Raw genomic sequence first — 27,604 nt, 5'->3', positions numbered from 1 at the left:
TGTCTTGAACACATTGTCCTTCTAAGATCTATGCATATGATTCCTCTCTTCCTGTACAGATTTTAAGAATCTTGCTCTAAAGTCCATATTGCCCCACCTATTACTTTTGTCAAAATGTATCTCTTAACAGTTCTCCATATTAAATCCTATCTGCTGATTGTCTGCTTATTCATTATAAGACTATGTCAATTTGCAGTTAATCGATATCATCCTCACGGTTTATCACACCCACAAGGTTGTAATAATTGGTATATTTTAAAATCTTACTTTGTGTTCCAATACCTGGATCACTCATATGTGCACATAAACAGATAAAAAGTGGCCATAAACACTAACAACTGGGGAACAGCACTGTCTACCATCTTCCAGTCTATAAAGTAATGAATAATCACAGACTCAACGTGTTCTGTCCCCACATGAATTTTTTTATCCTAGTTGAGAATAACCCTCCCATTCCATGCGCCTCTAATTTATAAACCCGCCTTTTATGTGGTACCTTGTCAAACGTTTTCTTAAGATCCAATGCATTGTCAACATCTTTCCCTCTATCAGCTTCCTCTGTTACTTCATCAAATAATACAATCAGATTAGTTGAACACAATCTGTTTTTTGCAACAGGCTAATTCTCTTTAATTAAACAAAAACTTCCCCAACAGCTTGGTGATGTTTTTTTCCCTGATTATTGTTTCCACAACCTTACTGGCCGCTAATGTTAAACTGGGAGGAGAAAGTGAGGACTGCAGATGCTGGAGATCAGAGCTGAAAATGTGTTGCTGGAAAAGCGCAGCAGGTCAGGCAGTATCCAAGGAACAGGAGAATCGACGTTGAAGAAGGGCTTAAGCCCGAAACGTCAATTCTCCTGTTCCTTGGATGCTGCCTGACCTGCTGCGCTTTTCCAGCAACACATTTTCAGCTAATGTTAAACTGACCAGCTTGGAAATCCCAGAAGTGTCTTTATACACTTTCTTGAATAAGGATATCACATTTATTATTTTCTAATCTACCGGCACCCCTTCCTCTGCATCTAGGGAAGCAGGAATAATTAAGGCAAGCCCTTTTGTTATCACCAACTCCATTTTCTTTCTTTGATTTGATTTTATCATTGTCACATGTACCGAAATACAGTGAAAAGTACCACATTGCACTCTAACCAGACAAAACTTACCTTAATTAAAAAACCAAGAAAACTGCATCTGTTGTAAATTAAAAGCAAAAACAGATGCTGCTGGAAAAGCTCAACAAGTCTGGCAGCACCGGTGGAAAGAAATCAGAGTTTATGTTTCAGGTCACGTGACCATTCATCAGACCGCCAGCTCTGAGGAAGGGTCACTTGACAGGAAACGTTAACTCTGATTTCTCTCCACAAATCATACCTTACATAAGTATATTAGGGTAATAGAACAGAATCCAGTATATAGTGTTACAGCTACAGAGAAGGTGCAGAGAAAGATCAATCTAATATATGAGAGGTCCATTCATCAGTCTGATATGAGCGGGAAGAAGCTGTTCTTAAATCTGTTGGTACGTTTTCAAACTTTTACATCTTTTGCCCAATGGAAGAAGGCGGAAGGAAGTATAACCAGAGTGGGAGGAGGTCTTTAGTCATGTTGGCTGCTTTCCCGAGGCAGCGGGAAATGTAGACGGTAGCAATGGAAGGAAGGCTGGTTTTTGTGTTGGACTGGGCTGTGTTCACAACTCTGTGTTACTTCTTACAGTCTTGAACAGACCAGTTGCCATTCCAAGCTGTGATGCATCTGGATAGGATGGTTTTCTATGACGCATCTATAAAAATTGGTAAGAGTCATTTTGGACCTGCCGAATTTCCTTTGCCTTCTGGGGAAGTAGAGGCATTGGTCCGCTTTCTTGACGTGGATCAACGTGAATGGATGACGATAGATTGTTGGTGACAAGAACTTGAAGCTCTCAACCACCTCCACCTCAGTACCATTGATACAGACAGGGAACATGTCCTCCATCGTGCTTCCTGAAGTTGATGACCAGCTCCTGCATTTGCTGTCATTGAGGGAAATATTGTTATCTTTGCATCATGCCACTAAGCTGTCTATCTCTTTCCTGTACTTGTCTCATCATTATTTATAGAATTGAATAGAATAGAATAGGATAAGATAGCCTTTATTGTCACATGCAGTTGAAGAAGCCAGTATATCCTTACTTGAGGAAGGATATACTGGCTTTGGAGGCAGTGTAGAGGAGGTTCACCAGATTGATTCCACAGATAAGGGGTTTATCCTCTGAGGAAAGGTTGAGCTGCCTGGGACTGTACTTGCTAGAACTTACGAGAATGAGAGGGGATCTTATAGAAACATAGAAAATTATGAAAGGGATAGACTAGATAGAGGCAGGCAAGTTGTTTCCACTGGTAGGTGAGACTAGGACTAGGGAACATGGCCTCAAGATTAGGGGAAGTAGATTTAGGACAGAGAGTAGTAAAGCTATAGAATTCTCTGCCCAAGGAAACAGTAGAGGCAGCTTCATTAAATATATTCAAGACACAGTTGGATGGGTTTTTGCATGGTTAGGTGAATTAAGGGTATTAGGGATATTGCAAGTAAGAGGACCTGAGGCGATGGATAGATCAGCCATGATATTAATGAATGACGGAGCAGGCTCAACAGGCCAAATGGCCTACTCCTGCTTCATTTATTATGAAACTACGAAACTGCGATCTCACAGAAACATAGAATGGTTATGGCACAAAATGAAGCCATTTGGTCCATCATGCCATGTACCAGCCCTTCAAATAAGTGTCATTACCTAATGCTAATCTGCTGTTCCCTCAGACCCTTGCACACTATTTGTATCCAAATAATTGTGCAATGTTGTCTTGAACACATTGTCCTTCTAAGATCTATGCATATGATTCCTCTCTTCCTGTACAGATTTTAAGAATCTTGCTCTAAAGTCCATATTGCCCCACCTATTACTTTTGTCAAAATGTATCTCTTAACAGTTCTCCATATTAAATCCTATCTGCTGATTGTCTGCTTATTCATTATAAGACTATGTCAATTTGCAGTTAATCGATATCATCCTCACGGTTTATCACACCCACAAGGTTGTAATAATTGGTATATTTTAAAATCTTACTTTGTGTTCCAATACCTGGATCACTCATATGTGCACATAAACAGATAAAAAGTGGCCATAAACACTAACAACTGGGGAACAGCACTGTCTACCATCTTCCAGTCTATAAAGTAATGAATAATCACAGACTCAACGTGTTCTGTCCCCACATGAATTTTTTTATCCTAGTTGAGAATAACCCTCCCATTCCATGCGCCTCTAATTTATAAACCAGCCTTTTATGTGGTACCTTGTCAAATGTTTTCTTAAGATCCAATGCATTGTCAACATCTTTCCCTCTATCAGCTTCCTCTGTTACTTCATCAAATAATACAATCAGATTAGTTGAACACAATCTGTTTTTGCAACAGGCTAATTCTCTTTAATTAAACAAAAACTTCCCCAACAGCTTGGTGATGTTTTTTTCCCTGATTATTGTTTCCACAACCTTACTGGCCGCTAATGTTAAACTGGGAGGAGAAAGTGAGGACTGCAGATGCTGGAGATCAGAGCTGAAAATGTGTTGCTGGAAAAGCGCAGCAGGTCAGGCAGTATCCAAGGAACAGGAGAATCGACGTTGAAGAAGGGCTTAAGCCCGAAACGTCAATTCTCCTGTTCCTTGGATGCTGCCTGACCTGCTGCGCTTTTCCAGCAACACATTTTCAGCTAATGTTAAACTGACCAGCTTGGAAATCCCAGAAGTGTCTTTATACACTTTCTTGAATAAGGATATCACATTTATTATTTTCTAATCTACCGGCACCCCTTCCTCTGCATCTAGGGAAGCAGGAATAATTAAGGCAAGCCCTTTTGTTATCACCAACTCCATTTTCTTTCTTTGATTTGATTTTATCATTGTCACATGTACCGAAATACAGTGAAAAGTACCACATTGCACTCTAACCAGACAAAACTTACCTTAATTAAAAAACCAAGAAAACTGCATCTGTTGTAAATTAAAAGCAAAAACAGATGCTGCTGGAAAAGCTCAACAAGTCTGGCAGCACCGGTGGAAAGAAATCAGAGTTTATGTTTCAGGTCACGTGACCATTCATCAGACCGCCAGCTCTGAGGAAGGGTCACTTGACAGGAAACGTTAACTCTGATTTCTCTCCACAAATCATACCTTACATAAGTATATTAGGGTAATAGAACAGAATCCAGTATATAGTGTTACAGCTACAGAGAAGGTGCAGAGAAAGATCAATCTAATATATGAGAGGTCCATTCATCAGTCTGATATGAGCGGGAAGAAGCTGTTCTTAAATCTGTTGGTACGTTTTCAAACTTTTACATCTTTTGCCCAATGGAAGAAGGCGGAAGGAAGTATAACCAGAGTGGGAGGAGGTCTTTAGTCATGTTGGCTGCTTTCCCGAGGCAGCGGGAAATGTAGACGGTAGCAATGGAAGGAAGGCTGGTTTTTGTGTTGGACTGGGCTGTGTTCACAACTCTGTGTTACTTCTTACAGTCTTGAACAGACCAGTTGCCATTCCAAGCTGTGATGCATCTGGATAGGATGGTTTTCTATGACGCATCTATAAAAATTGGTAAGAGTCATTTTGGACCTGCCGAATTTCCTTTGCCTTCTGGGGAAGTAGAGGCATTGGTCCGCTTTCTTGACGTGGATCAACGTGAATGGATGACGATAGATTGTTGGTGACAAGAACTTGAAGCTCTCAACCACCTCCACCTCAGTACCATTGATACAGACAGGGAACATGTCCTCCATCGTGCTTCCTGAAGTTGATGACCAGCTCCTGCATTTGCTGTCATTGAGGGAAATATTGTTATCTTTGCATCATGCCACTAAGCTGTCTATCTCTTTCCTGTACTTGTCTCATCATTATTTATAGAATTGAATAGAATAGAATAGGATAAGATAGCCTTTATTGTCACATGCAGTTGAATGAGTGTATTGAAAGGTTGGTAATATCGCCTCTCGGGCGCCATCTCAAGTACAAGATACCTAGGTACAGATACTTTAAGTGTTATTACAGTATTGAAAAGGTAAAAAGAAAAGCTAGCATGGGAATACAGAGTTTACATACAAAGTTTAAGTGAGAATAAAAAAATGTCCTTAAAGAACTCAAGTTATGGTCCTTTTTTCAGAATTCAGGTACACTGAGTTTCAGAACACGAGGCCTCACTGCCTCCATGTACTGCCCTCTGTCCAGGACTCAACCCCCCAGACTGACCTACTCGCTCCAGCCTGCGACATGCTTCCGGGACTCAGCCCACGATTGCTTGTCTCTCACTCTGGCTGTGACTCACTTCCTGTTGAGATCAGACCCAATACGGTGGTATCACCAGCAAATTTGTAAATGGAATTAAAATTGAATTTGGCCATACTGTCATAGGTGTATATAGATTATAGTAATGGACTGAGTACGCACCAGTATTGAGGATTATCACGGAGGAGGTGTTGTCGCTTATCCTTACTGATTATGTTAAAAAACTATAAGGCAAGAATATACTATTTAAACACCGTCCCTTGACCTTCAATCGTGTTACCATCACTGAATCCCCCACTATCAAGTCCTATGGTTATCACTTACCAGAAACTAAACTGGAGTCACCACATAAAGACAGTGGCTAAAACAGCAGATGAGAGGCTTGAAATACTGCAATAAGTAACTCAACTCCTGACTCCCAAAGCCTGTCCACCATCTTCAAGGCACAAGATGGAATAGAGCCCACTTGCCTGGATGGGTGCAGCTCCAACAACATGCAAGTAGTCTGACACTATCCAGGACAAAGCAGTCACTTGATTGGCATCACATCCACAAGCATCCACTCTCTCCACCACTCAGTAGCAGCAGTATGCACTATCTACAAGATGCACTGCAGAAATTCACCAAAGATCTTCAGATAGCACCTTCCAAATCCACAACCAGTTCCCTCTTGAACGACAAGGACAGCAGATATAAGGGAACACCACTACCCGAAAGTTTCCCTCCAATCCACCAACTATCCTGACTCAGAAATACATCAATGTTCCCTCCCTGTCACTGGGTCAAAATCTGGGAATTCCCTTTCAAAAGGTTAACCTTACAGCACATGGACTGCAGCAGTTTAAGAAGGCACTACCTTCTCAAGGGCATCTAGGGGTGAGCAATAAGTAATGGCCCAGCCAGCAATGCACACATCCAATGAATAAAGAAAACTGTTCTATTTCTACATGCGGGTGCCCAATATTTTACCACATTGTATAAGGCACAAAGAAGCAGGCTTCAAGGGGCCAAGTGTCTGCCTTCTACTGCTAATTTGTCATTCATATTACATTGAAGGACAGGAGAGTTCTCCCTGCTATCTCTGGCCAATGTTTCTCCTCAATCAATATTAATCAATTTCCCATTGTTTATCTCATTACTGTTTGTGGGATCTTGCTGTGTCCATATTCGGGCAGTGGCTACATTTCCTTACATTACATTGGTGACAACACTTCAAAAACATGCTATTGGCTTCTAGTGCTTGGGGATCTCCCATGGTCATGAAAGGCATTATGAAAATGTAAGTTGTCCTTTTTGACTTACTTCAGTGTTGTTGGGCAATCTCTTCATCACTGCCCACTGACTGACTGCCAGCTGTAGGTGTGTGTGTGTGTGTGCCTGGGGCTTGGCTCAGTCATGGTCAAACAGTGCCAAAGCATCACGACAATGAAGATACTTCTCATGCTGGGATCTATGACTTTCCCTGGTTTGAAACTCAAAACACTACCCACAACTATAGATCTGAGGGGAACCCTGTGCAGTTTGACACGTCTAATAAGTGTTGTTTTTTTACATAAACAGCTGCATCATTCAAAACAAAACATGTTTGGCAACACATTCCAAGGCTCCCTGCACATTGCAAGATCCTTGTGGCAAATTCACTGACTGCTCCTTTGAAAACATACATTCCTTTAAAAAAAAACTTGCATTTATACAGCATTCTTCATGACCACTGAACTTATCAAATCAGTTTACAGCCAAATAAATACTTTTTGAAGTGTTGTTATGCAGGAATTGCAGGATCTGATTCACACTGAGTTAATTCCCACAAACATCAATGTGATAATGATCCGATATAATCTGTTTTTGCAATGTTGATTCAGGGAGAAATATTGGCCCAGGACACCAGGGATAACACCACTGTGTTTAGTTTGAAATGCTGTCACAGAATCATTTGCATCTACCTAAGCAGGTAGACAAGGTGTCGGTTGTGGTGTCATTCAAAAAATAAGGGCACCTGTAACTCTGCATTCTCTGTAACTACAACACAGAGGTATCAGCCCCGGATTTGATGTTGAATTGCTGGAGTCGCACCTGAACTGGGAATGTCACAACTTGGAGGTGCGTGTACTGCCAACTGAGCCACAACAGACTCACAATTATTTATTTACCGAGTATAAGACATGCAGCTATCAGTGAATTACAGATGGGACGATACAGCAAGAGGAGGTGAATTGCAAGTAAGCTTTCAGAGGTTTCTCCATCTAAGTGTTGTACTCATTACCAACACTTTGTCTGCTAAGTATTTCTGGTGAATTTGTTTGTCAGGCTCAAGCATTACCCATTCAAATTTCAGAGCCAACTTTTCCATTGCAAAACGGTAGTAAGGGAAGGGAAATAACAGTTTAACCTCAAACTGACCTGATCATTTTTCCAACAAGCTTTAGCCTGATCTCAGAAACCAGGCACAGAAAATCCATTTGACACTAGGTGGCACTTTGAACAAGAATTTTGGAGCCACAATTTTGAAGTGATGAAGATTTTGGAAAGAATGCACAGACTTGCTGCAAGGGTATAAAGATACAAGGGCGACACAGTGCTGATTCATAGTGCCAGGGACGTGGGTTTGATTCCAGCCTCGAATGACTGTCTGTGTGGAGTTTGCACATTCTCCCTGTGTCTGCGTGGGTTTCCTCTGGGTGCTCCTCTCCGGTTTCTCACAGTCCAAAGATGTGCACGTTGGGTGGATTGGACATATTAAATTGTCCATGGTGTCCAGGGGTGTATAGGCCAGGTGTATTAACCAATGGAAATGTGGGGTTAGGTCTGGGTGGGATGCTCTTCAGAGGGGCAGTGTGAACTCAGCAGACTGAATGGCCTACTTCCACACTGTAGAGATCCTAGGATATTTTTAGGGTGAGGGGGATGTGGACAAGCTCTTTTTCTCTTTTTTTATATATATTCATGGGATGTGGGTGTAACTGGCGAAGCCAACATTTATTATCTATTCCTAAGTGCCATGGAAAAGGTGGTGATCAGCTGCCTTCTTGAACCGTTGTAGTCCAAATGATGCAATACACGCATAGTGATGTTTGGAAAGGAATTCCAGGATTTTAACCCAGTAACACTGAATGAGCAGCAATACGTTTACAAGTGAGTGGCTTGAAGGGGAACTTGCAGGTGGTGGTGTTCCCATGTATCTTCTGCCCTTGTCCATCTAGAGCTACACTCATTCAGGAAAGTGGGGAATATTCCATCGCAGTACTTAGTTGTGCCTTGTAGATGGTGGACATTAGTTGAGGAATCAAGAGATGCGTTATTCACTGCAGAATCCCAGCTTCCGACCTGGTCTTGCAATCATAATATTTATATGGCTAGTGCTGGTCAATAGGAACCTGTACAGTTATGATAGTGATGTATTCAGCAATAGTAAAGTCAATAAGCATCAAGGTGCAAGGCTTAGATTCTGTCCTGTTGAAGATGGCCTTTGGCTGGCACTTGTGTAGTGTGAATATTATTTGTCACTTAGTAAACCTACAATCAATAGGAATCAGGGCAAAACTCCCTTCTTTTTGGAGCATACCTGGAATACAGGAAGATGGTTGTGGTTCTTGGAGGTCAGTCATCTCAGCTTCAAACAGCTCTACAGGAATTCCTCAGGGTACTGGCTGGTTTCCAACCACCTTCAGCACCATTTGCAACTCCTCAGATAATGAAGCAGTCCACGCCCATATGAATTAACACCCTGACAATATACTGAGAAGTGGAAAATAACATTTCTGACACGTATCGTTCAGTGACCATCTCTAATAAGAGAGAATTTAACCATTGCTCCATAGCATTCAATGGCACTGTGATGACCGAAAATCACACTCTCAACATCCTTGGGGTTACCATTGACCAGAAGTTCAACTTGACTTGCCACATAAACACAGTGGCTACAAGAATAGGTCAGAGTTTAGGAATACTGCAGTAAGTAACTCATCTAAGCATTTGTCAAAGTCCATCCACCATCTACAAAGTGCAATTCAGGAGTGTGAGGGAATACTCCCCACTTGTCTGGATGGCTGCAGCTCCAACAACATTCAAGACGTCTGACACCATCCAGAACAAAGCAGTGCTCTTGATTGGCACCACATCTACTCCCTCCATCACCAATGCTCAGTAGCAACAGTGTGTACTATCTATAAGATGCACTGCAGAAATTCACCAAAGATCCTCAGACACCACCTTCCAAATTCACAACCACTTCCATCTGGAAGGTCAAGGGCAGCAGATACTTGGGAACACCACCACCTGCAAGATCCCCTCCAAGTCACTCACCATCCTGACTTGGAAATATATCGCCGTTCCTTCACTGTCACTAGGTCAAAATCCTGGAATTCTCTCCCTAAGGGCATTGTGGGCTATGGCAGTTCCAGAATGCAACTCACCAGCACCTCTTTAAGGGCAATTAGATATGGGCAACAAGTGCTGGTCCAGCCATTGGCCCCCATGTCCCATGAGTAAAGAAAAAAAATCCAAATAATGTGGCTACAAGACCAGGTTAGGGACTAGGAATACTGCAGTGAATAATTCATCCCCAGAGTCCCAAAGCCTGGCCATCATCTACAAGGCATAAGTCAGGGGGGTTGATGAAATATTACCCACTTGCCTGGATGAGCACAGTTCCAACAACATGCAAGGAGCTTGACACCATTCAGGTCAAAGCAGCCGACTTGACTGGTACCTCTTCCACATTCTTCAACATTTACATCCTCCACCATTGATGCATAGTAGCAGCTGAGTGTGACACCTACAAGATGCACTACAGTAACTCACCAAGGTTCCACTGATAAACTCAAGACCTCTACCACCTAGAACAGCACGGGGACACCTATATGGAAGCATCGGCACCTCTAATGTCCTCTCCAGGCAACACACCATCCTGACTTAGAACTATATTTTTGTTCGTTCAACTGTCACTGGGTCAAATTCCTGGATCTTCCTTCCTAACAGCACTGTAGCTGTACCTACACCAATGAACTGCAGCGATTCAAGAAAGCAGCTCACCACCACCTTCTCCAAGCAATAGAATGGGAAATGAACACTAGTTTAGTCAGCAACACCCAAATCCCATTAACAAACAAGAACAAATAAAAGGTTTGGTACCATCTGTGAATGGAGAAACAGGCTTAATATTTCAGGTTGACGGCTTTTCATCAGAGTCTGAGGATAATCAGCCAGGAGAGATTAAACAGAAGCCAAACAGAATGAAAATAAGTACAGAAAAAATGCTGGACCCAAATAGAGTCAGAGAGTAACACAGCATGGAAACAGACCCTTCAGCCCAAACTGATCCATGCTAACAATGGTGCCCACTCAGCTAGTTCCAATTGCCCACATTTGGTCTTTATCCCTCTAAATCTTTCCCATTCATGTACTTACCCAAATGTTTTTTTACATGTTGCTATCATACCTGCCTCAATGCCTCAACCACTTTCTCTGCCTTTATTCCTGATGAAGGGCTTTTGCCCGAAACGTCGATTTTGCCTGTCCTCAGATGCTGCCTGAATTGCTGTGCTCTTCCAGCACCACTAATCCAGAATCCACTTTCTCTAGCAGCCCAGTCCATATATACGTGAAGGAGTTGCCCTCAGGTCTTTCTTATACCTTTCCCCGCTCACCTTAAAATGATGAGTGAATGGTTGCATAGTGACCTTCTGACTGCTACGTGGTAGGAAGGAAAGGCACAAGAGCAATCCAGAAAAAGGATGACTAAGACAAGAAAAAGATAAAGAAAATAAAATGAAGTGTAGTATAGGACAAAGACAGACATCATGATCTGAAGTTGTTGTGGGAATTTGATCAGGATATTCCAAATGGGGAAGGGTTTCATTGCAGGAGAGAAGTAGAAAGTTTTCATTGGCAGGAAGGTCAGTAAGCTGAGAACACAGATTTAAGATACAGGATTATCCCATTCTCAGTACTAGGAGACAGATATAGTTCTGAGGGCTGAAAAGATCAAAGGGTATGGGAGAAAACAAGAACAGGGGACTGACTTGGATGATCAGCTATGATTGTATCGAATGGCAGAGCAAATCTGAAGGGCCGAATGGCGTACTCATGCTCCTCGTAAAATGTTTCTCTGTTTTACTTCCTGGAAGACACTACTTAAAGTGAAAGTAATTATATTGAAGGAGGTTTTCCCATTTAACTGTTGGCTGTTAATATCAGGAGTTCCGTCCTTAACTCAAGATTTTCTGCTGAAATAGGTCATATAAAAGTAATCAATGCCATAGAGAGAGTGCGAGTGCAAGTGGCCACAGCCTGCTCCTCTCTGCCAGGAAAGGGTGTGAATCCAGGACAGTGAGCTCTTGTCTCTCAGTAGAAGTAGCATGTTCGAGGTTGGGGGTGGGGGTGGGGGGGGGGGGGGGGGGGGGGGGGGGGAGTGATTGCAAATCCAAATGCTGCAGCAGAGGGTTTTCGGGGAGGACGGGATTGTGAGGCTTGGGGACTAAGGTGAGGGAATGGTTTATGAAGAGCAAAGCCTAAGCTGAACATTCTCGAGTGTGGGGTGACAGCCCTTTCACCGACTCCCCCCGTTGGCAACTCTGCAGATGGTTACAAAACAAACATTTGCACCCAGTTCCCGACTGCTTGAGAACAGAGTAAGCAGTTCTGGAAAGCAATACATATATAATCATTTGTGAACTATTCAATAGTGCTGTCATTCCCAAAGGCAGGGCAAAAAATACTGACTTCACCAGCAATGCCCACATGCCAGGAAAAAAACTAATGAGAAAATGTTTAGGAATATACAAATAGAAGCAGGCCATTCAGCCCATTGAGTCTGCTTCACCATTTCATGATCAACACTTCAATCATAACAAAGGCATGGAATTTTAGCTAAACAAATTCCCAGGTCTTGGCAAGTGAGGAAAGGAAATTGGAGGTACATTATAATCTCCCAAAACTTAGAATTAACTACTTGAGGATTACAAAGTACATAGATTCAAGGAAATGAAAGATCAAGAGGCAAATTGATTAATTATTGGTGATATATTTAACATTGCTAAAACAGAAAATCGTGGATGCTGGAGATCTGAAACAAAAATAGAAATTGCTGGAGAAACTCAGCAGGTCTGCCAACACCTGTGGGAAGAAAGCAGAGTTAAAATTTCAAGTCTGTTGACTCATGAGTTCTGATGAAGAGTCACTGGATTTGAAATGTTAACTCTGCTCTCTTCCCACAGACACTGCCAGACCTGCTGAGTTTTGTCAGCAATTTCTGATTTAGTTTAATCTCACTATTGGGAAATGTTTCCAGAATTAATTGTCAGAACCAAAGTGAGCACTTGGAATAGGATCAGCTGATTAGAGAGGATTAACAGGCGTTTCTAAATCTGTGGGAGGTCAGATCTAACTCATCAGCATGGTGGCTCAGTGGTTAGCACTGTTGCCTCACAGCGCCAGGTACCTGGGTTCAATTCCAGTCTCGGGCGATGGTCTGTGTGGTGTTTGTACATTCTCTCCGTGTGTGTGTGTGGGGGGGGGAGGTTCCTCCCACAGCCAAAGATGTACAGATTAGGTGAATTGGCCATGCTACAGTGTTCATGGATGTGTGGGTCAGGCGCATTAGTCAGGGGAAATGTAGATTAATTGGGCAGGGGAATGGGTCCAGGTGGGTTACTCTTCGAAGGGTTGGTGTGGACTTGTTGGGCCAAATGGCCTGTTTCTACACTGTTATGATTCATCAAATTGAGCTCCGATGAAGTAGACAAAGGAGACTTTATGGATATCAGATGAAGTTAATTTTCGCAAGATTCTGCTAAGGTTTTGAACAGGGTGACTACTTGCTAAAGTAAAGTTCATGGAATAGGACAATTCTTCAGTTCACAATTACAGGAAACTATTCTGAAGTAGAAGGCAAGAGAATTAAGCAAAACAAAAAACAGCATTCACTTTCTCAAGTAAACAGGGAGATCTCTGACCTCATCTGGAGTTTAGTTTGGATATCAAAACACAGGAAAGAGACCCAGAACTGGAAGACTGCCTCATGATTGCCAGAGAGGTACAGCAGGTTCCTTTCCCTGAAAAGGAGATTGTGAACCAATTCTACTGCTAATAATTCCACAGTTTTAGATGATGAAGATTAGTGAAATCAGTTTTATCTTAAAATTATCAAACTGCCATGGCAGAATTTGAACTCATGTTTAGAGCTTCATGCCTTTTTTAGCTCTTTGCTGAACTACCTTTGTGAAACAGACACATGAACAGGCAGGGAATAAAGGGATACAGATCACGTGAAGGCAGATGGGAACAGTATAGATGGCATCATGGTCAGTACATGGTGGACCAAAGGGCCTGTGTCCATGCTGTACAGTTCTACACTCTATGTTCTAACCAATTGGTCCCAGTCCCGTGCTCTCAACTCACTGCCATACATGTACTACCCCTACATGAATGGATAAAAACCTCTTGTGAAAGTTCTCATTGAATCTCCTTCCATTGCCCTCTTGGGCTGCATGTTATAGATCCTAACAACTTGCAGTGTAAATAAATACATCATGCCATCGCCCAATCTGTTGCCAATTGCCTTCATTCAGTTTTCCTCTGGTTACCAACCCTGCTACTGGAAACAGTTTCTTTTTATTTACTCTATCAAAATGCTTCATGACATTAAACACCTCAATCAACTTTCTCTGCTCCGAAGGGAACAATCAAATCTCCTTCTGTATCTCTGCATCAGTGAGGCCTCTCACCTTGACACTACTCCAGTAAACCTCCCCCCGCATCTTTTCAAATGATTGACATCCTTCCTCAAATGTGGCATTCAGAACTGGACACAACACTTCAGGTGAGGCCCAACTAATGTTTTATAAAGGTATGACATAATCTCCTAGTTGTTGTTCTCTGATTCTCTCTTAATACAACCAAGCATCAGCGTTCCAAACCTTTAAATATATCTCTGTTCCTTCAGTGTCACTTGATTAAGATCCTGGAACTCCTTCTCTAACATACTTTGGGCCTACCCACGCTGAACGGACTGCAGCATCTCCAGGGCAACTAGGGACGGGCAATAAATGCTGGCTCAGCAAACAATGCCCACATTCCATGACTAAATAAAATGATCCAAATGCTTCTTATTAATCTTCTCTAGTTGTCCTGTCTATTACCATCCATTTTCCCATATCCCTAAGTTCTGGGATAATTAGGGACAGATGGTTGGGCAGTGGTAATGTCAATGGACCAGTAATCCAGAGGTCAGGATAAATACCTGGGGTAGGAATTGAACTACGGCAGCTGGTGGAATTTAAATTCAGCTAATCAAAGTCTGAAATGGAAAGCTAGTCTTAATACTGGGGTCCATGAAATTGTTGTTAAAAATCCATTTTGTTCACTAATGTCCATTAGGGAAGGAAGACATCGCTGGCCAGGCCAGCATTTATTTCCCATCCCTAATTGCCCAGAGGACAGTTAATAGCCCCAACCACATTGCTGCGGGTCTGGAGTCACATGTAGGGCAGATCAGGTAAGGATGGCAGTTTCTTTCCCTAAATGACATTAGTGAACTAGATGGGTTATTTCCAATAGATTCATGGCTATCAGTACACACTTTAAATCCAGATGTTTATTGAATTCAAATTCCACCTTCCGTTGTGGTGAGATTCGAACCCAGGTCCCCAGAACATTACCTGGTTCTCTGGGTTAACAGCCCAGCGATAATAGACCACTAGACCATTGCTTCCCCAAACTGCTGTCCTTACCTGACATGGTGTACATGTGACTCCTAACCCACGCAATATGGTCGATTTTAACTTGAAATTGTTGAGCAAGTCACTCAATTCGAGGGTAATTAGAGACAGGTGACAAATGCTAGCCCTGACAGTGCACTCACATCTCATGAAAGGAAACAAAATCCCATGAACAGAACCTCCACAACACCATAGCTAGTAAGTGTCTTCTGAAGATTTCCCCCTTTCAGATTCTAAGACTGTAACTTTCTGATTTGCAGTCCAACTGTGGATGGAGGCAAGTCCATTGGTGGCCAACTTACTGGTCCCACAATTAAGAAAGGTTGCCGGTTCAAGATCCAATTATAACTTGTTAAAGGCTGACCGTCAAACCTCTTAGCCTATTGAATGCTTCAACAATGGAATCTTGCCACAACAGAAACTGCTGACCAGGCAGAGATTGGCTGCATTTGGGTCCTAAAGAGCATCAATTGAAGTCTAGTCTCAGGGCATTCGATGGCAAGGAGGTAAGTCATATTCTTCTGCCTCTCGTGGGGTGGAACTATATGAGGAGAGGGGCAATTGGAGGGGTGGGGTCAAAAGCAAGGGCAAGTCAAAAGCAAATGGCTTTCAAAAGCCATTTGTCCCTCAATTGCTCACAGATTTGGGCAAATGGAGACCACATAGCCATTAACTGACCATTTAAAGGCCTTAATTGCTGGGGATTCAAGAATGGACATTCTCAGGGACTTCCTTGTGGAGCAGTGGTAGTGAGACCCAGGCTCAAGTCTCACCAGCTCCAGAAGTGTGAAATCTGCGTGAGACAGGTTGATTAGAAAAATAGGTTAAATAATAATTTTTTTTAAAAGAATGTACATTTTCATTTAGTACCTAACTGGTCAGGCAGTGAGAAGTGGGAGAGTATTGCACCAGGACCAGCTTGGCCAATTAATTCCCCTTCTCACCACCTCTCTCACAGAGGAAAGTGCTGTCCTAAGTGCTAATTCAGTCAAGATGCCAAAGTAAAGAACCTAAAGGCTAACAATTCAGTATAGCAATCTGTGCTTTCTGGGTTGTGGGAGGTTCCAACTTTCAAAAGAGATGTTAAATCAAATCCTCTTTGTTTGCTGTGATATACGTTAAAGATTTTTCTACACCAAAAGCAGAGAATTAGCCTAGTGTCTCAGCCTTCATTCCTTATTGTTTAGTGATGGGTTTAACTGAGTATATTTATTTAACTGAGCAACTTGTGGAATCAAATGATGTATCAAAATGGCTGCCATGTTCAGCTGTCTAGCAACAGTGACTACACTTCAATATGAAATACAATGGGACATTTCCTTTGGCTGTGATCAGACTGAATGAAAGTGAAGTTCATTTTGTTTCCCTTCGAACAATATTGCGATTGTGTCTTAAATGAATATCAATCGGGAACTCTGATCAAAGATTATCGCAAAAAACCTTATACAATCTTTCTGCATATAATGCCTTAGACGTTTGGCACGCTTGCCTTCATTGCTCAGACCATTGAGTTTTGGAGTTGGGAACGTTATGCTACAGTTATACAGGACTTTGGAGATGCCAGTTTTGGAGTACAGTGTGCAGTTCTGATCATCCTGCCATGAAAAGGATATTATCAAATTGGAGAGGGCGCAGAAAAGATTTTCAAGGATGTTACTGGGACTGGATGGTTTGAGTTATAAGGAGAGGCTGGAGTTCTTCTGCATATCCTACATAAGTATATATCCTTCAACAATATCATGCCAAGTAGATTATCTGGTCATTACCTCATTGTTGTTTGGGGGAGTTTGCTCTGAGCAAATTGGTTGTCATGTTTCCATCATTACAACAGTGACTACACTTTAAAAAAAAGTACATTCTTGGTAAAGCCCCTTAGCACATCAGGACACAGACAAATGCACCATAGATACGCAGATTCTGTCATCCTCTGAGGGAGTTCAGTCCCTATACTCTTCAGGGTTAATAATGGACAGCAGCAAGCACAGGAATGCTGAGAGTGATGGATGTTCATGGAAATAAATAACTGTGGTTGAAGAAAACAAAATATATTGGTGGGGGTGGGGGGGTTATAAAAATGTGAAACTCCTGTAGCCTGGAAAGTAAACACAGCTGGAACATCTTCACCTCGCCAAAACCAATAAATGTCCTCATAAAACCATTTCCGCTGGACTGCACAGCTATGTGGATGAAGAGGTAAAAACAATGACTGCAGATGCTGGAAACCAGATTCTGGATCAGTGGTGCTGGAAGAGCACAGCAGTTCAGGCAGCATCCGAGGAGCTTCGAAATCGACGTTTCGGGCAAAAGCCCTTCATCAGGAATAAAGGCAGTGAGCCTGAAGCGTGGAGAGATAAGCTAGAGGAGGGTGGAGGTGGGGAGAAAGTAGCATAGAGTACAATAGGTGAGAGGGGGAGGGGATGAAGGTGATAGGTCAGGGAGGAGAGGGTGGAGTGGATAGGTGGAAAAGGAGATAGGCAGGTAGGACAAATCCGGACAAGTCATGGGACAGTGCTGAGCTGGAAGTTTAGAACTAGGGTGTGGTGGGGGAAGGGGAAATGAGGAAACTGTTGAAGTCCACATTGATGCACTGGGGTTGAAGTGTTCCGAGGCGGAAGATGAGGCGTTCTTCCTCCAGGTGTCTGGTGGTGAGGGAGCGGCAGTGAAGGAGGCCCAGGACCTCCATGTCCTCGGCTGAGTGGGAGGGGGAGTTGAAATGTTGGGCCACGGGGCGGTGTGGTTGATTGGTGCGGGTGTCTTGGAGATGTTCCCTAAAGCGCTCTGCTAGGAGGCGCCCAGTCTCCCAATGTAGAGGAGACCGCATCGGAAGCAACGGATACAATAAATGATATTAGTGGATGTGCAAGTAAAACTTTGATGGATGTGGAAGGCTCCTTTAGGGCCTTGGATAGAGGTGAGGGAGGTGGTGTGGGCGCAGGTTTTACAGTTCCTGCGGTGGCAGGGGAAAGTGCCAGGATGGGAGGGTGGGTTGTAGGGGGGCGTGGACCTGACCAGGTAGTCACGGAGGGAACGGTCTTTGCGGAAGGCGGAAAGGGGTGGGAGGGAAATATATCCCTGGTGGTGGGGTCTGTTTGGAGGTGGCGGAAATGTCGGCAGATGATTTGGTTTATGCGAAGGTTGGTAGGGTGGAAGGTGAGCACCAGGGGCGTTCTGTCCTTGTTACGGTCTGAGGGCGGAGGTGCGGGATGTAGACGAGATGCGTTGGAGGGCATCTTTAATCACGTGGGAAGGGAAATTGCGGTCTCTAAAGAAGGAGGCCATCTGGTGTGTTATTTGGATGAAGAGCTGATTCAACTTGTTAGCAGGACGTATTTAACAGAGCACAATGTCCTTCAGTTCACTGCTCAGTTTCCTGCCATGCACCAGCAGCATCTACTTGGAGAACACATATTCACTGCCTGCTCATCATTTAATTACACTCCTCTCAGAACCTCTGCTCCTCTTACCAGACAACTTCCATTTTCTATTGATGATCATTATAAAAAAAAGAGCAGAGTGCCAACAGTGGAACACACAGACAGACCACCCACAATCTCTCATTTTGCAGATCATGTACAAACCACTCTGCTTCCTTGAAATCACCAGACTCTGGCTCTGCCTTAGCTCATTCACTGCTGAAACGGTCACCCATGCCTTTGTTGTTTTGACCATTTGCATCGTCTCCTCACCACTCTCCCATCTTCCCGCCCCCTCCAAAAACCCACAGCTCATCCAAAGCTCTGAGTTCTACTCTCCCAAGTCCCTTTAAGCTCTCCCCTCCATGGTCTTGCTGCCCTTCTCCAGCAACACACATCTGATCATTTTTATCCTGTTTTCAAGTCCCTCATGACTATGCCTTTCGCAATCTTTCCCGGTCTCAGTTACTGCATCCAGCCTTATGAATGAGATCCCTCATCTCCTCCTGACCTTTGGAACATCTTCAATTCCAACTCCTTCATCACTGGCAGCAATGCCCTCAGCTGCCTAGGCCCATAATCTCTGAAATTCCCTCTCAAACTCTCACTACGTCTTTAACAACATTCCTTGAAACCTGCTTGATCAGGTTTTTGATCATCTGTCCTAGATATCTCCTAATGTAGCTTAGTTCACGAATACCTCTGTGAAGGATGTTTTACAATGTAAAGGGCGCTATATAAATGGAAGCAGTTGTTGTCGCAGACTGTATTTATCCCATTTCATTAAGTGACAGATAGAGTCATAGAGTTCCTACAATGCAGAAAGAGGTCATTCAGTTTGTTGAGTCCACACCAACTCTCCAAAGAGCACCTCAATCAGACCCAGCACCCCCGATCATATCGCTCCACATTTTTCATCCCACCAGCCTCCGCATTCAAAGGATCATTCTCTGCCATTTCAGACAACTCCAGCAGAATGCCACCACTAAACACATCTTCCCCTCACCCTTCCCTTCTGCATTTCACAAGGACCATCCTAGTCCTTGACCACCTGACCTTCCCACAACGCCTTTCCATGTAATCACAGCAGGTGCAACACCTGCCCCTTCACTTCCTCCTTGCTCATCGTCCAAGGGCTTAAAGAGTCTTTCCAGGTGAAGCAGCATTTCATCTGTACCATCTCCAATCTGGTATTTTGTATTTACTGCACCCAACATGGCCTTCCCTATATTGGAGAAACCAAACACAGACTGTGTGACTGCTTTGCAGAACTTGAGGTTTTGCGTACAGTTCTGGTCACCGCATTATAAGAAGGATGTGGAAGCTTTGGAAAGGGTGCAGAGGAGATTTACAAGGATGTTGCCTGGTATGGAGAGAAGGTCTTATAAGGAAAGGCTGAGGGACTTGAGGCTGTTTTTGTTAGAGAGAAGGTTGAGAGGTGACTTAATTGAGACATATAAGATAATCAGAGGGTTAGATAGGGTGGACAGGGAGAGTTTTTTCCTCTGATAGTGATGGCTAGAATGAGGGGACATAGCTTTAAATTGAGGTTTGATAGATATAGGACAGATGTCAGAGGTAGTTTCTTTACTCAGAGTACTAGGGACGTGGAACACCCTGCCTGCAACTGTAGTAGACTCGCCAACTTTAAGGGCATTTAAATAGTCATTGGATAAACATATGGATAAAAATGGAATAGTGTAGGTTAGTTAAGCTTCAGATTGGTTCCACTGATCGGTGCCACATCTTTTCACAAATTGGAACAATGACTTGGGTGAAGGAACTGGATGCATGATTGCAAAATATACTGATGTGATAAAGGTGGGTAGAAAAGAACTTGTGAAGAGGATATAAAGAGTCTACAAAGTGAAAAAGGATAGGTTGAGTGAGTGGAGAAAAATTGTCAGATGGAATGTAAGGTGAAAATGTGGCCTTGTACAATTTGACAGGACAAATAGAGAGCCAGCGTAATATATAAAGGGAGAGAGACTGCCGAGTTCTGGAGTACAACAGGATCTGGGTGTACTCGTACATGAATCACATGTAAGACACAATGACAACAATGAATTAAGGCAGTAAATGGAATGTTGACATTTATTGCATGGGGAATTAAATATAAAAGTAGGGATGTTTTGTTGCATCTGGACACAATGTTGATAAGGCCACCTCTGGAGTCCTGTGCACAGTTTAGGTTCCTTATTTAAGAAAGGCTGTAAACATTTTAAAGGCAGTTTAAAAAAGGCACCGTCATCTTATGACTGAGATATGCAGGTTATCTTAGGAAGCAAGTTTGAATATCAGCAGGGTCTGTATCCATTGAAGCTCAGAAAGGTAAGTGAAAATATTAAAAATAATTTGAAGATATTGGAACTTATTAAAAATATAAGATCCTGAGACGACTAGATCAGGCAAATATGAAAAGGACATTTCCCATTGTTGGAGAAGTTAGAACCAAAGGACATTGTTTAAGATCATGCATCTTCCACTTAAAACAGAGATCAGAGGATTTCTTTTGTCTCTCAGAAGGTTATGACTCTTTGGAACTCTCCTTCCCAGAGAAGTGTGGAGATGGGTCATTGAAGAATTTTAAGGCAGAGGTAGGTACAGTATAGTAAATAAGGGAGTCAACATTTATAGAGGGCTAAACACGAAAGTACAGTTGAAGCCACAATCAGACTAGCCATGAACTTATTGAATGGTGGAACAGGCTTGAGGGGCTGAACGGTCTACTCCTGCTCCTAATTCATATGTAAATATATTCGCATATATGTAACAAATAATTTGATGATGACACAAAAGCAAATGCATTTAATGCTGAAAATCTGAAATAAGGACAAGAAATGCTGGAACTACTCAGCAAATCTGGAACCATCGATAAAGAGGGAATGAAAGATATTATTTCTTATCAGTAACCTTCTGAAGAGCCAATGTTTTATACCTTTCTGAATGAACAATGGTACCTTGTTTGATGTTTCATCTGAAAGACACTAGTGTAGCATTCATACTGCATTCATATCTCAGCCTGTTTTATGTGATCAAGACACTGCACCCGAACCTACAAATGTTTGACTTCGAAAAGAGAGTGAAGAGATGAGAGATAAAGTCAAGAAACAGGTGGAGTGGGGCAAGAGGAAGAGAGAAAGGAATGACAGAGAAAACGATTGAAAGAAAACAGCAAGTGGAAAATTGAAAAGATAAAAGGCACAAAGATGTGTCGGAGAGAAGCTGCAATGAGTTTCAGAATGATGGATGAGAGTGAGGGAGAGAGAAAGGGGAGGAAATGTGAAAAACAGGAGAAAGAAAGGGAGAGGAAAATGAGCAGAGAGAGAGAGAATGCTTTCTAAAAATGCTGTTGTAAACCTTTGAGATTTCTTTTCTATGTTCCAATGAGCTTACGTAACAAAACAAAACACCAGGAAATCATTAACAGCTGGAAGCAGCTGTGCTTAATGAGTGAAATGAATGTACTTTTTGTCATATTTTTTCAACATTGTGTTGCTGTTACACCTGCTGCTACCTCAGGAGCTGTCTGCAATTCCTGTATTCTGTAAAAGGATGATCACGGTCAGTGCATCCCTGTCGATGGGGGTAGATCTGACCCAGATCCAACTGGAATCAAGGAATGGCAGGCAAACTAGTCATTGAACAATGGGCTGTCTTTAAGGTAGAGATACCTTAATAACATCCACACATAGGGAAGGTAGGGCAAACAAGTCCAGAGCTCCTGTGACTATAAAGGAGATGGATTAAGAAGAAGAGAAAAGTGTGCTGATGACGATGTCAGGTGGATAATATAACTAAGAACCAAGGTGAAATATAGAAAATTCAGAGCAGGGGCAGTGAAGAAATAAATAAGAGAAGGAAAGCTAGAGGTTGAGAAAAGACTAGCAGCGATCATAGAAGTGAATCCAAAAGTTTGCCCTTGGCAGGTACATTTTAGATTAGATTACTTACAGTCTGGAAACAGGCCCTTCGGCCCAACAAGTCCACACCGACCCACCACCCACCCAGACCCATTCCCCTACATTTACCCCTGCCCCCTAACACTACAGGCAATTTAGCATGGCCAATTCACCTGACCTGCACATTTTTGGATTGTGGGAGGAAACTGGAGCACCCGGAGGAAACCCACGCAGACACGGGGAGAATGTACAAACTCCACTCAGTCAGTTGCCTGAGGCGGGAATTGAACCCGGGTCTGTGGTGCTGTGAGGCAGCAGTACTAACCACTGTGCCACCCACAAAAGATGGTAAAAGATGGTAAAAGGAGAAGTGAGATGAATAAGGGACCAGAAAGGAGATTTACCAATGGAGGCAAGAAACATGGCTGAGGAACTAAATGAATAGTTTGGAGCTTCCTCAACAAGGAATATAATGTTGTATAAGTCATAGAATTACAGAATCATGGATCGTTCCAGAACAGAGTGGGAACACTTCGTCCCTAATGACTCTGCACCAATTTTGAATATTTTAATCAGATCTCTTTATCATTATCTCCTTTATAATTCCTTTGCCAGCATCAAAGTTAAACTGATTGTTGTGTTATTCTTATATCTTTCTTCAATCCTCCAGCACAGCCCCTGAGTCTAAGGAAGAGGAAAAATATTACAGCAACTGCCTCTGCAAATTCCACTCTCACTTCCCTCAGTATCACTATCCAGTCCTAGTGACTTTAAGTACACTTAAGTCCTGGTGAAAGAGGAGACCATTCGGACAGGAGAAGGGTTCAAATTGATGAGGAAAAGAGATTGGATTAAGGAAAGTCAGTGCAGATAATAGGCCAATGACTCACCAATATTGTGAACAAGGGGTTTTATTTAAACAAGTCACTCATTACAGAATCACAGAATCATCACAGTACAGAAGGAGGCCTTTCAGCCGGTCATGTTTGCTCCGCCCCCTGAATAAAGATTCACCGAGTGCCATTCACCCACCTCCCCCACGTAACCCTGCGCAGTGTTTCCTTTCCAGATAACTTTCAAACTGCCTTGTGAATGGCTCGATTGAACAGCTCTGCACTACGTACTCAAGCAGTACAATCCAGACGTTAACCAAATGCTAAGTGAAAAGACATCTCCTCATGTCCCCATTGCTTCCTTTGCCAATCTCTATCCTCTCATTCTTGATTGATCCATGGGAACCTACCTACTCTGTCCAGAATCCTCATGATTTTGAACACCTTCACCAAATATCCTCGCACCTTTCTTATCTCCTAGGAAAAAACAGTCCCAACTTCTGCAATCTTTCCATGTAACTAAAATTCCTTATCAGTGGAACTATTCTTGAGAATTATCCCTAAAATGCAGTGAACAGAACTGTACACAGCATCCCAGCTGAGGTCTGAACAGTATCTTGTACAAGTTCAGCATCACCCCCTTGGTCTTGTATTCTATGCCTCTACAATAAAGCCCATGATACCATAGGCTTTGTTAATCACTCTCATGACACGTCCTGCAACTTTCAATGACTTTCGCACATATGGACCTAGGTCCCTGGGCTCCTGTACCCGTTAGACTGGTACCCTTTTCTTTTTCTTGTCTCTCCATGCTCTTTCTACAAAACTAAGAAAATTCACAATTCTCTGCACTGAATTTCACTTGCTAAATGTCTGCCCATTCCACCAATCTATCTATGACCTCATGAAATTCTAGGCAATTCTCCACTGTTCCCAATGCAAATTTTAATTTGCGAACAGAAAACTAATGGACAATTAAGAATTGGTGGGCAGACGGTAATCAAGACTGCCTGTAGAGTTCAGTTGAGTTTGTGAAGGTCCCTGAGGCAAAGGCTAGACACTTTAAATGAAAACAACTGAACCCATTCGCCTGACCTCTCTTCATTAGATTCAATGGTCTCCACAGTGCTCTCCATCTTTGTTTCTTCAGTGGGTCTTCCTGCTGTCTCCTCACGCTCTTCTTTCCTGGCAGAGAGACTGGAAAGAGAAAACATACAGCATTCCAGCAAAGGAAAAGAGAGGCTGATATTTATTATTATAGCCCATTTTTGACCCCAAGTCATTCTTCGTTTCACTATTACGCTGGGTCAATTGGAGGGTGAGCTGAAGAGATATGTTCCTTCTAATGCAGCAACAACTGCTTGTATTTATACAGCACCTTGATGCAGAAAAATAAATTATTTCAGGGTACTTTATAAAGATGTACAATGTAGTACATTCATGGGGGATGTGGCCTACTGGTAATATCAATGAACAAGCAATTCAGAACTTCACACTCATGTTCTGAGACTCAAAAGCCACCATTGCAGATGGTGAAATTAATTACTCAGAAGGCAGATGCAAGTTAATCACACTTGGGATTATTATAATAAATATAAAATAATGCAGAATACTGGAGAAACTCACTATCTCTGGGAGATTCTGTGGAGAGATTCAGAGCTAATGTTTATCAGGGTTATCAGTGCTGGCATATCCCATGTCTCATGAATGAATATAAAATAAAAATATATGGATACCAGGCTGAAGGTGGTAAAATTGCTTTGGTGTTTATGAGCCAGGCTGTTGAGGTGGGTTTCAAAGAGAATTTTGAAAGTTGGCTCGTCAACATTTGAACATCTTCTCCTTCTAGACTCTGGGATTAATTTTCACAAGGATTCATCTGTAACTGTGGCAGAAGATATGTATTGATATGTGACAAGGAGACAAACAGATGTAGAAGGAGGGAGTCAGTCAAGAAAGTCACAGTGGGACAGTGTGACTGTTAGATAACTGCAAGCAGACCGTCACCTAATAAAATCTCACCGGGCACAGCCCAGGTTTCTGCTGCTCCTCAATCCAGTCTGTTCCATCCTCCTACAATTGAAAATTTGCTGTGACCCATCCATAAGGCTGTTCAATAAAAGGAAAGAAAATGCTTTGATCTTAGATAATTCCAACAGATAATTTTTAGGTCAACTTTAACTTGGCTCAGTATTTCATTTCCTTCTTTGGTTCATTTCAAACACTGAATGGACAGTCCTAACAATAACAACAACATACACTTATGAGAGCAACCCTATTGGCCTAAGGCTTCGTGGGAGTGTTATAAAGCAATAGGGAGCCACGTCAGGAAATATCAGCGCAGGTAAAAAGGTGTGAGTCTTCAGGTGTGTCTTTTAAAAAAGAATTCTTACACAGGGATTTGGGTATCAGTGGAAAGACCAACATTTGTTGCTCATCCCCTAATTCGTCCTTGGGCTGTTTGTTTCTCTGGACCATTTCTGAAGGTAATTAGGCCAGAGCAGGTAAGGAAAGTGGATATCTTTCCCTAAAGAGTATCAGTAAACAGGATGGGTTTCTGAAACAGTGGCCACATGGCCACCATTAGATCAGCTTTTTCAATTCCAGATGTCAAGGGCTGCCACTTGTTTGAACAAATTCCTCAATGTATCGGTCTAAGGGTTTTTTTGTTCATTCACAGATGTGGATGTTACCAGCCAGGCCAGTACTTACTGCCCAACCCTAATTACTCAGAAGGCAGATGAAAGTTAACCACACTTGGGATTATTACAATACAGAATACTGGAGAAACTCACTATCGCTGGGAGATTCTGTGGAGAGATTCAGAGCTAACGTTTTGAGTCCAGACCCTTCTTTGGAACTCTAGGTTACTAGTCCAGTAACATGAGCAGTACACCATCTTTCTACTTGAAGGAGGGATGTGAGATAGAGGGTTGAGGGGCATTCAAGAGCTGTGTCCCAGGCAGTTGAAGGCCTAGCCAACAAAGTTGGAGCAATTCTAACTGAGGATGTACAAGAGCTCAGATTAGAGCAGCGCTGATATCTTCGAGGCCTGTGTGACTGCAGGAGATTACAGAGCTAGGAAATGGGTGCGGCAATGAAAGGATTTGGAAACAAGGGTGAGAATGCTTCGAGAAAGTGAGGACTGCAGATGCTGGAGATCAGCGTCAAAGAGTGTGGTGCTGGAAAAGCACAGCCCGGTCAGGCAGTATCCGAGGAATGGGAGAGTTGACGTTTCGAGCGTAAACTCTTCATCAGGAATGAAGGGGTGGTCCAAGGCGGCTGAGAGATAAATGGAAAGGGGTTGAGGCTGGGGAAGGTAGCTGGGAATGCAGATAGGTAGATGAAGGCTGGATGATTGTGATAGGTCAGAGAGGGGGGTGGAGCGGATAGGTGAGAAGGAAGATGAACAGGTAGGACAATTCAAGAGGGTGGTGCCAAGTTGGAAGGTTGGATCTGGGATAAGGCGGGGGGAGGGAAATGAGGAAGCTGATGAAATCCACATTGATCTCGTGTACTGGAGGGTCTCAAGGAGGAAGATGAGGCGTTCGTCCTCCAGGCATCAAGTAGCTAGACATTGTTGATGGAGGCGGCTCAGGCCTTGCATGTCCTTGGTGAGTGGGAGGGGGAGTGAAAGTGTTCAGCCACAGGGTGATGGGGTTGTTTGGTGCATGTGTCCCAGAGATGTTCTCTGAAACCTTCCGCAAGTTGGAGTCCTATCTCCCCTGTCTCCTCTGGGTAACAGGGCCTGTTGTGAGTTAGGACAAGAGCAGTATAGTTTTAGATGACCTACAGTAGAAAGTAGCAAATCACCAATACAGGCAAACACTTTTTTGTTAATCCCTGTGTTAGCACTGCATTCATTCCTGAAGAAGGGCTTATGCCCGAAACGTCGATTCTCCTGTTCCCTGGATGCTGCCTGACCTGCTGCGCTTCTCCAGCAACACATTTTCAGCACTGCATAATTCTACACTGGTTGTGTACTGGAGAAAGTAGTGAAAAACCCAAAGAGTGACAAATCAAAAAAGCCTGACAGAGTGGAAAGATCGCATTCAGCCCACTGGGTGAGCACACATCTTCCAAAGAGTATCCCGTCCATACCCCCACCCTAACCCCATAACCCCACATTTTCCATGGCTAACCCAGCTAGCATGCACATCCCTGGACACTACATTAGCATGAACAATCCACCTAACCTGCACACCTTTAGATTGAAGGAGGAAATCTGAGCACTCAGAGAAAACACACACCGACACGGGGAGAATGTGCTCCACAAAATCCACACAGGCAGTCACCAGAGGCTGAAGTTGAGCCTGGCTCTCTGGTGCTGTAAATCAGCAGTGCTAAGCACCGAGACACCATGCCACTCCAACCAACCCTAAGGGCAGATATGGGACTTTGAGCTTGTTCCCTCCTCCTGCT

General features: G+C 43.0%; 1 protein-coding gene across 2 annotated transcripts in view; it reads right to left on the bottom strand.

Annotated features, from left to right (window-relative positions):
* The window catches only part of LOC122552585 (regulator of G protein signaling 17-like), a 114,258-nt gene that overhangs the window by 11,748 nt on the left and 74,906 nt on the right, over positions 1 to 27,604 (bottom strand). For both annotated transcript variants that reach the window (XM_087991059.1, XM_087991060.1), the window contains one exon: positions 24,278 to 24,379. In XM_087991059.1, the coding sequence (XP_087847185.1) occupies positions 24,278 to 24,379 (102 nt within the window). The remainder of the gene's footprint in view (positions 1 to 24,277; positions 24,380 to 27,604) is intronic.

This window comes from Chiloscyllium plagiosum, unplaced genomic scaffold (assembly GCF_037043375.1).
Source record: "Chiloscyllium plagiosum isolate Xiang-an unplaced genomic scaffold, Cpla_swu_hap1 HiC_scaffold_10, whole genome shotgun sequence".
NCBI classification, from domain to species: domain Eukaryota; kingdom Metazoa; phylum Chordata; class Chondrichthyes; order Orectolobiformes; family Hemiscylliidae; genus Chiloscyllium; species Chiloscyllium plagiosum.
This window is presented reverse-complemented; position numbering and strand designations above follow the sequence as displayed.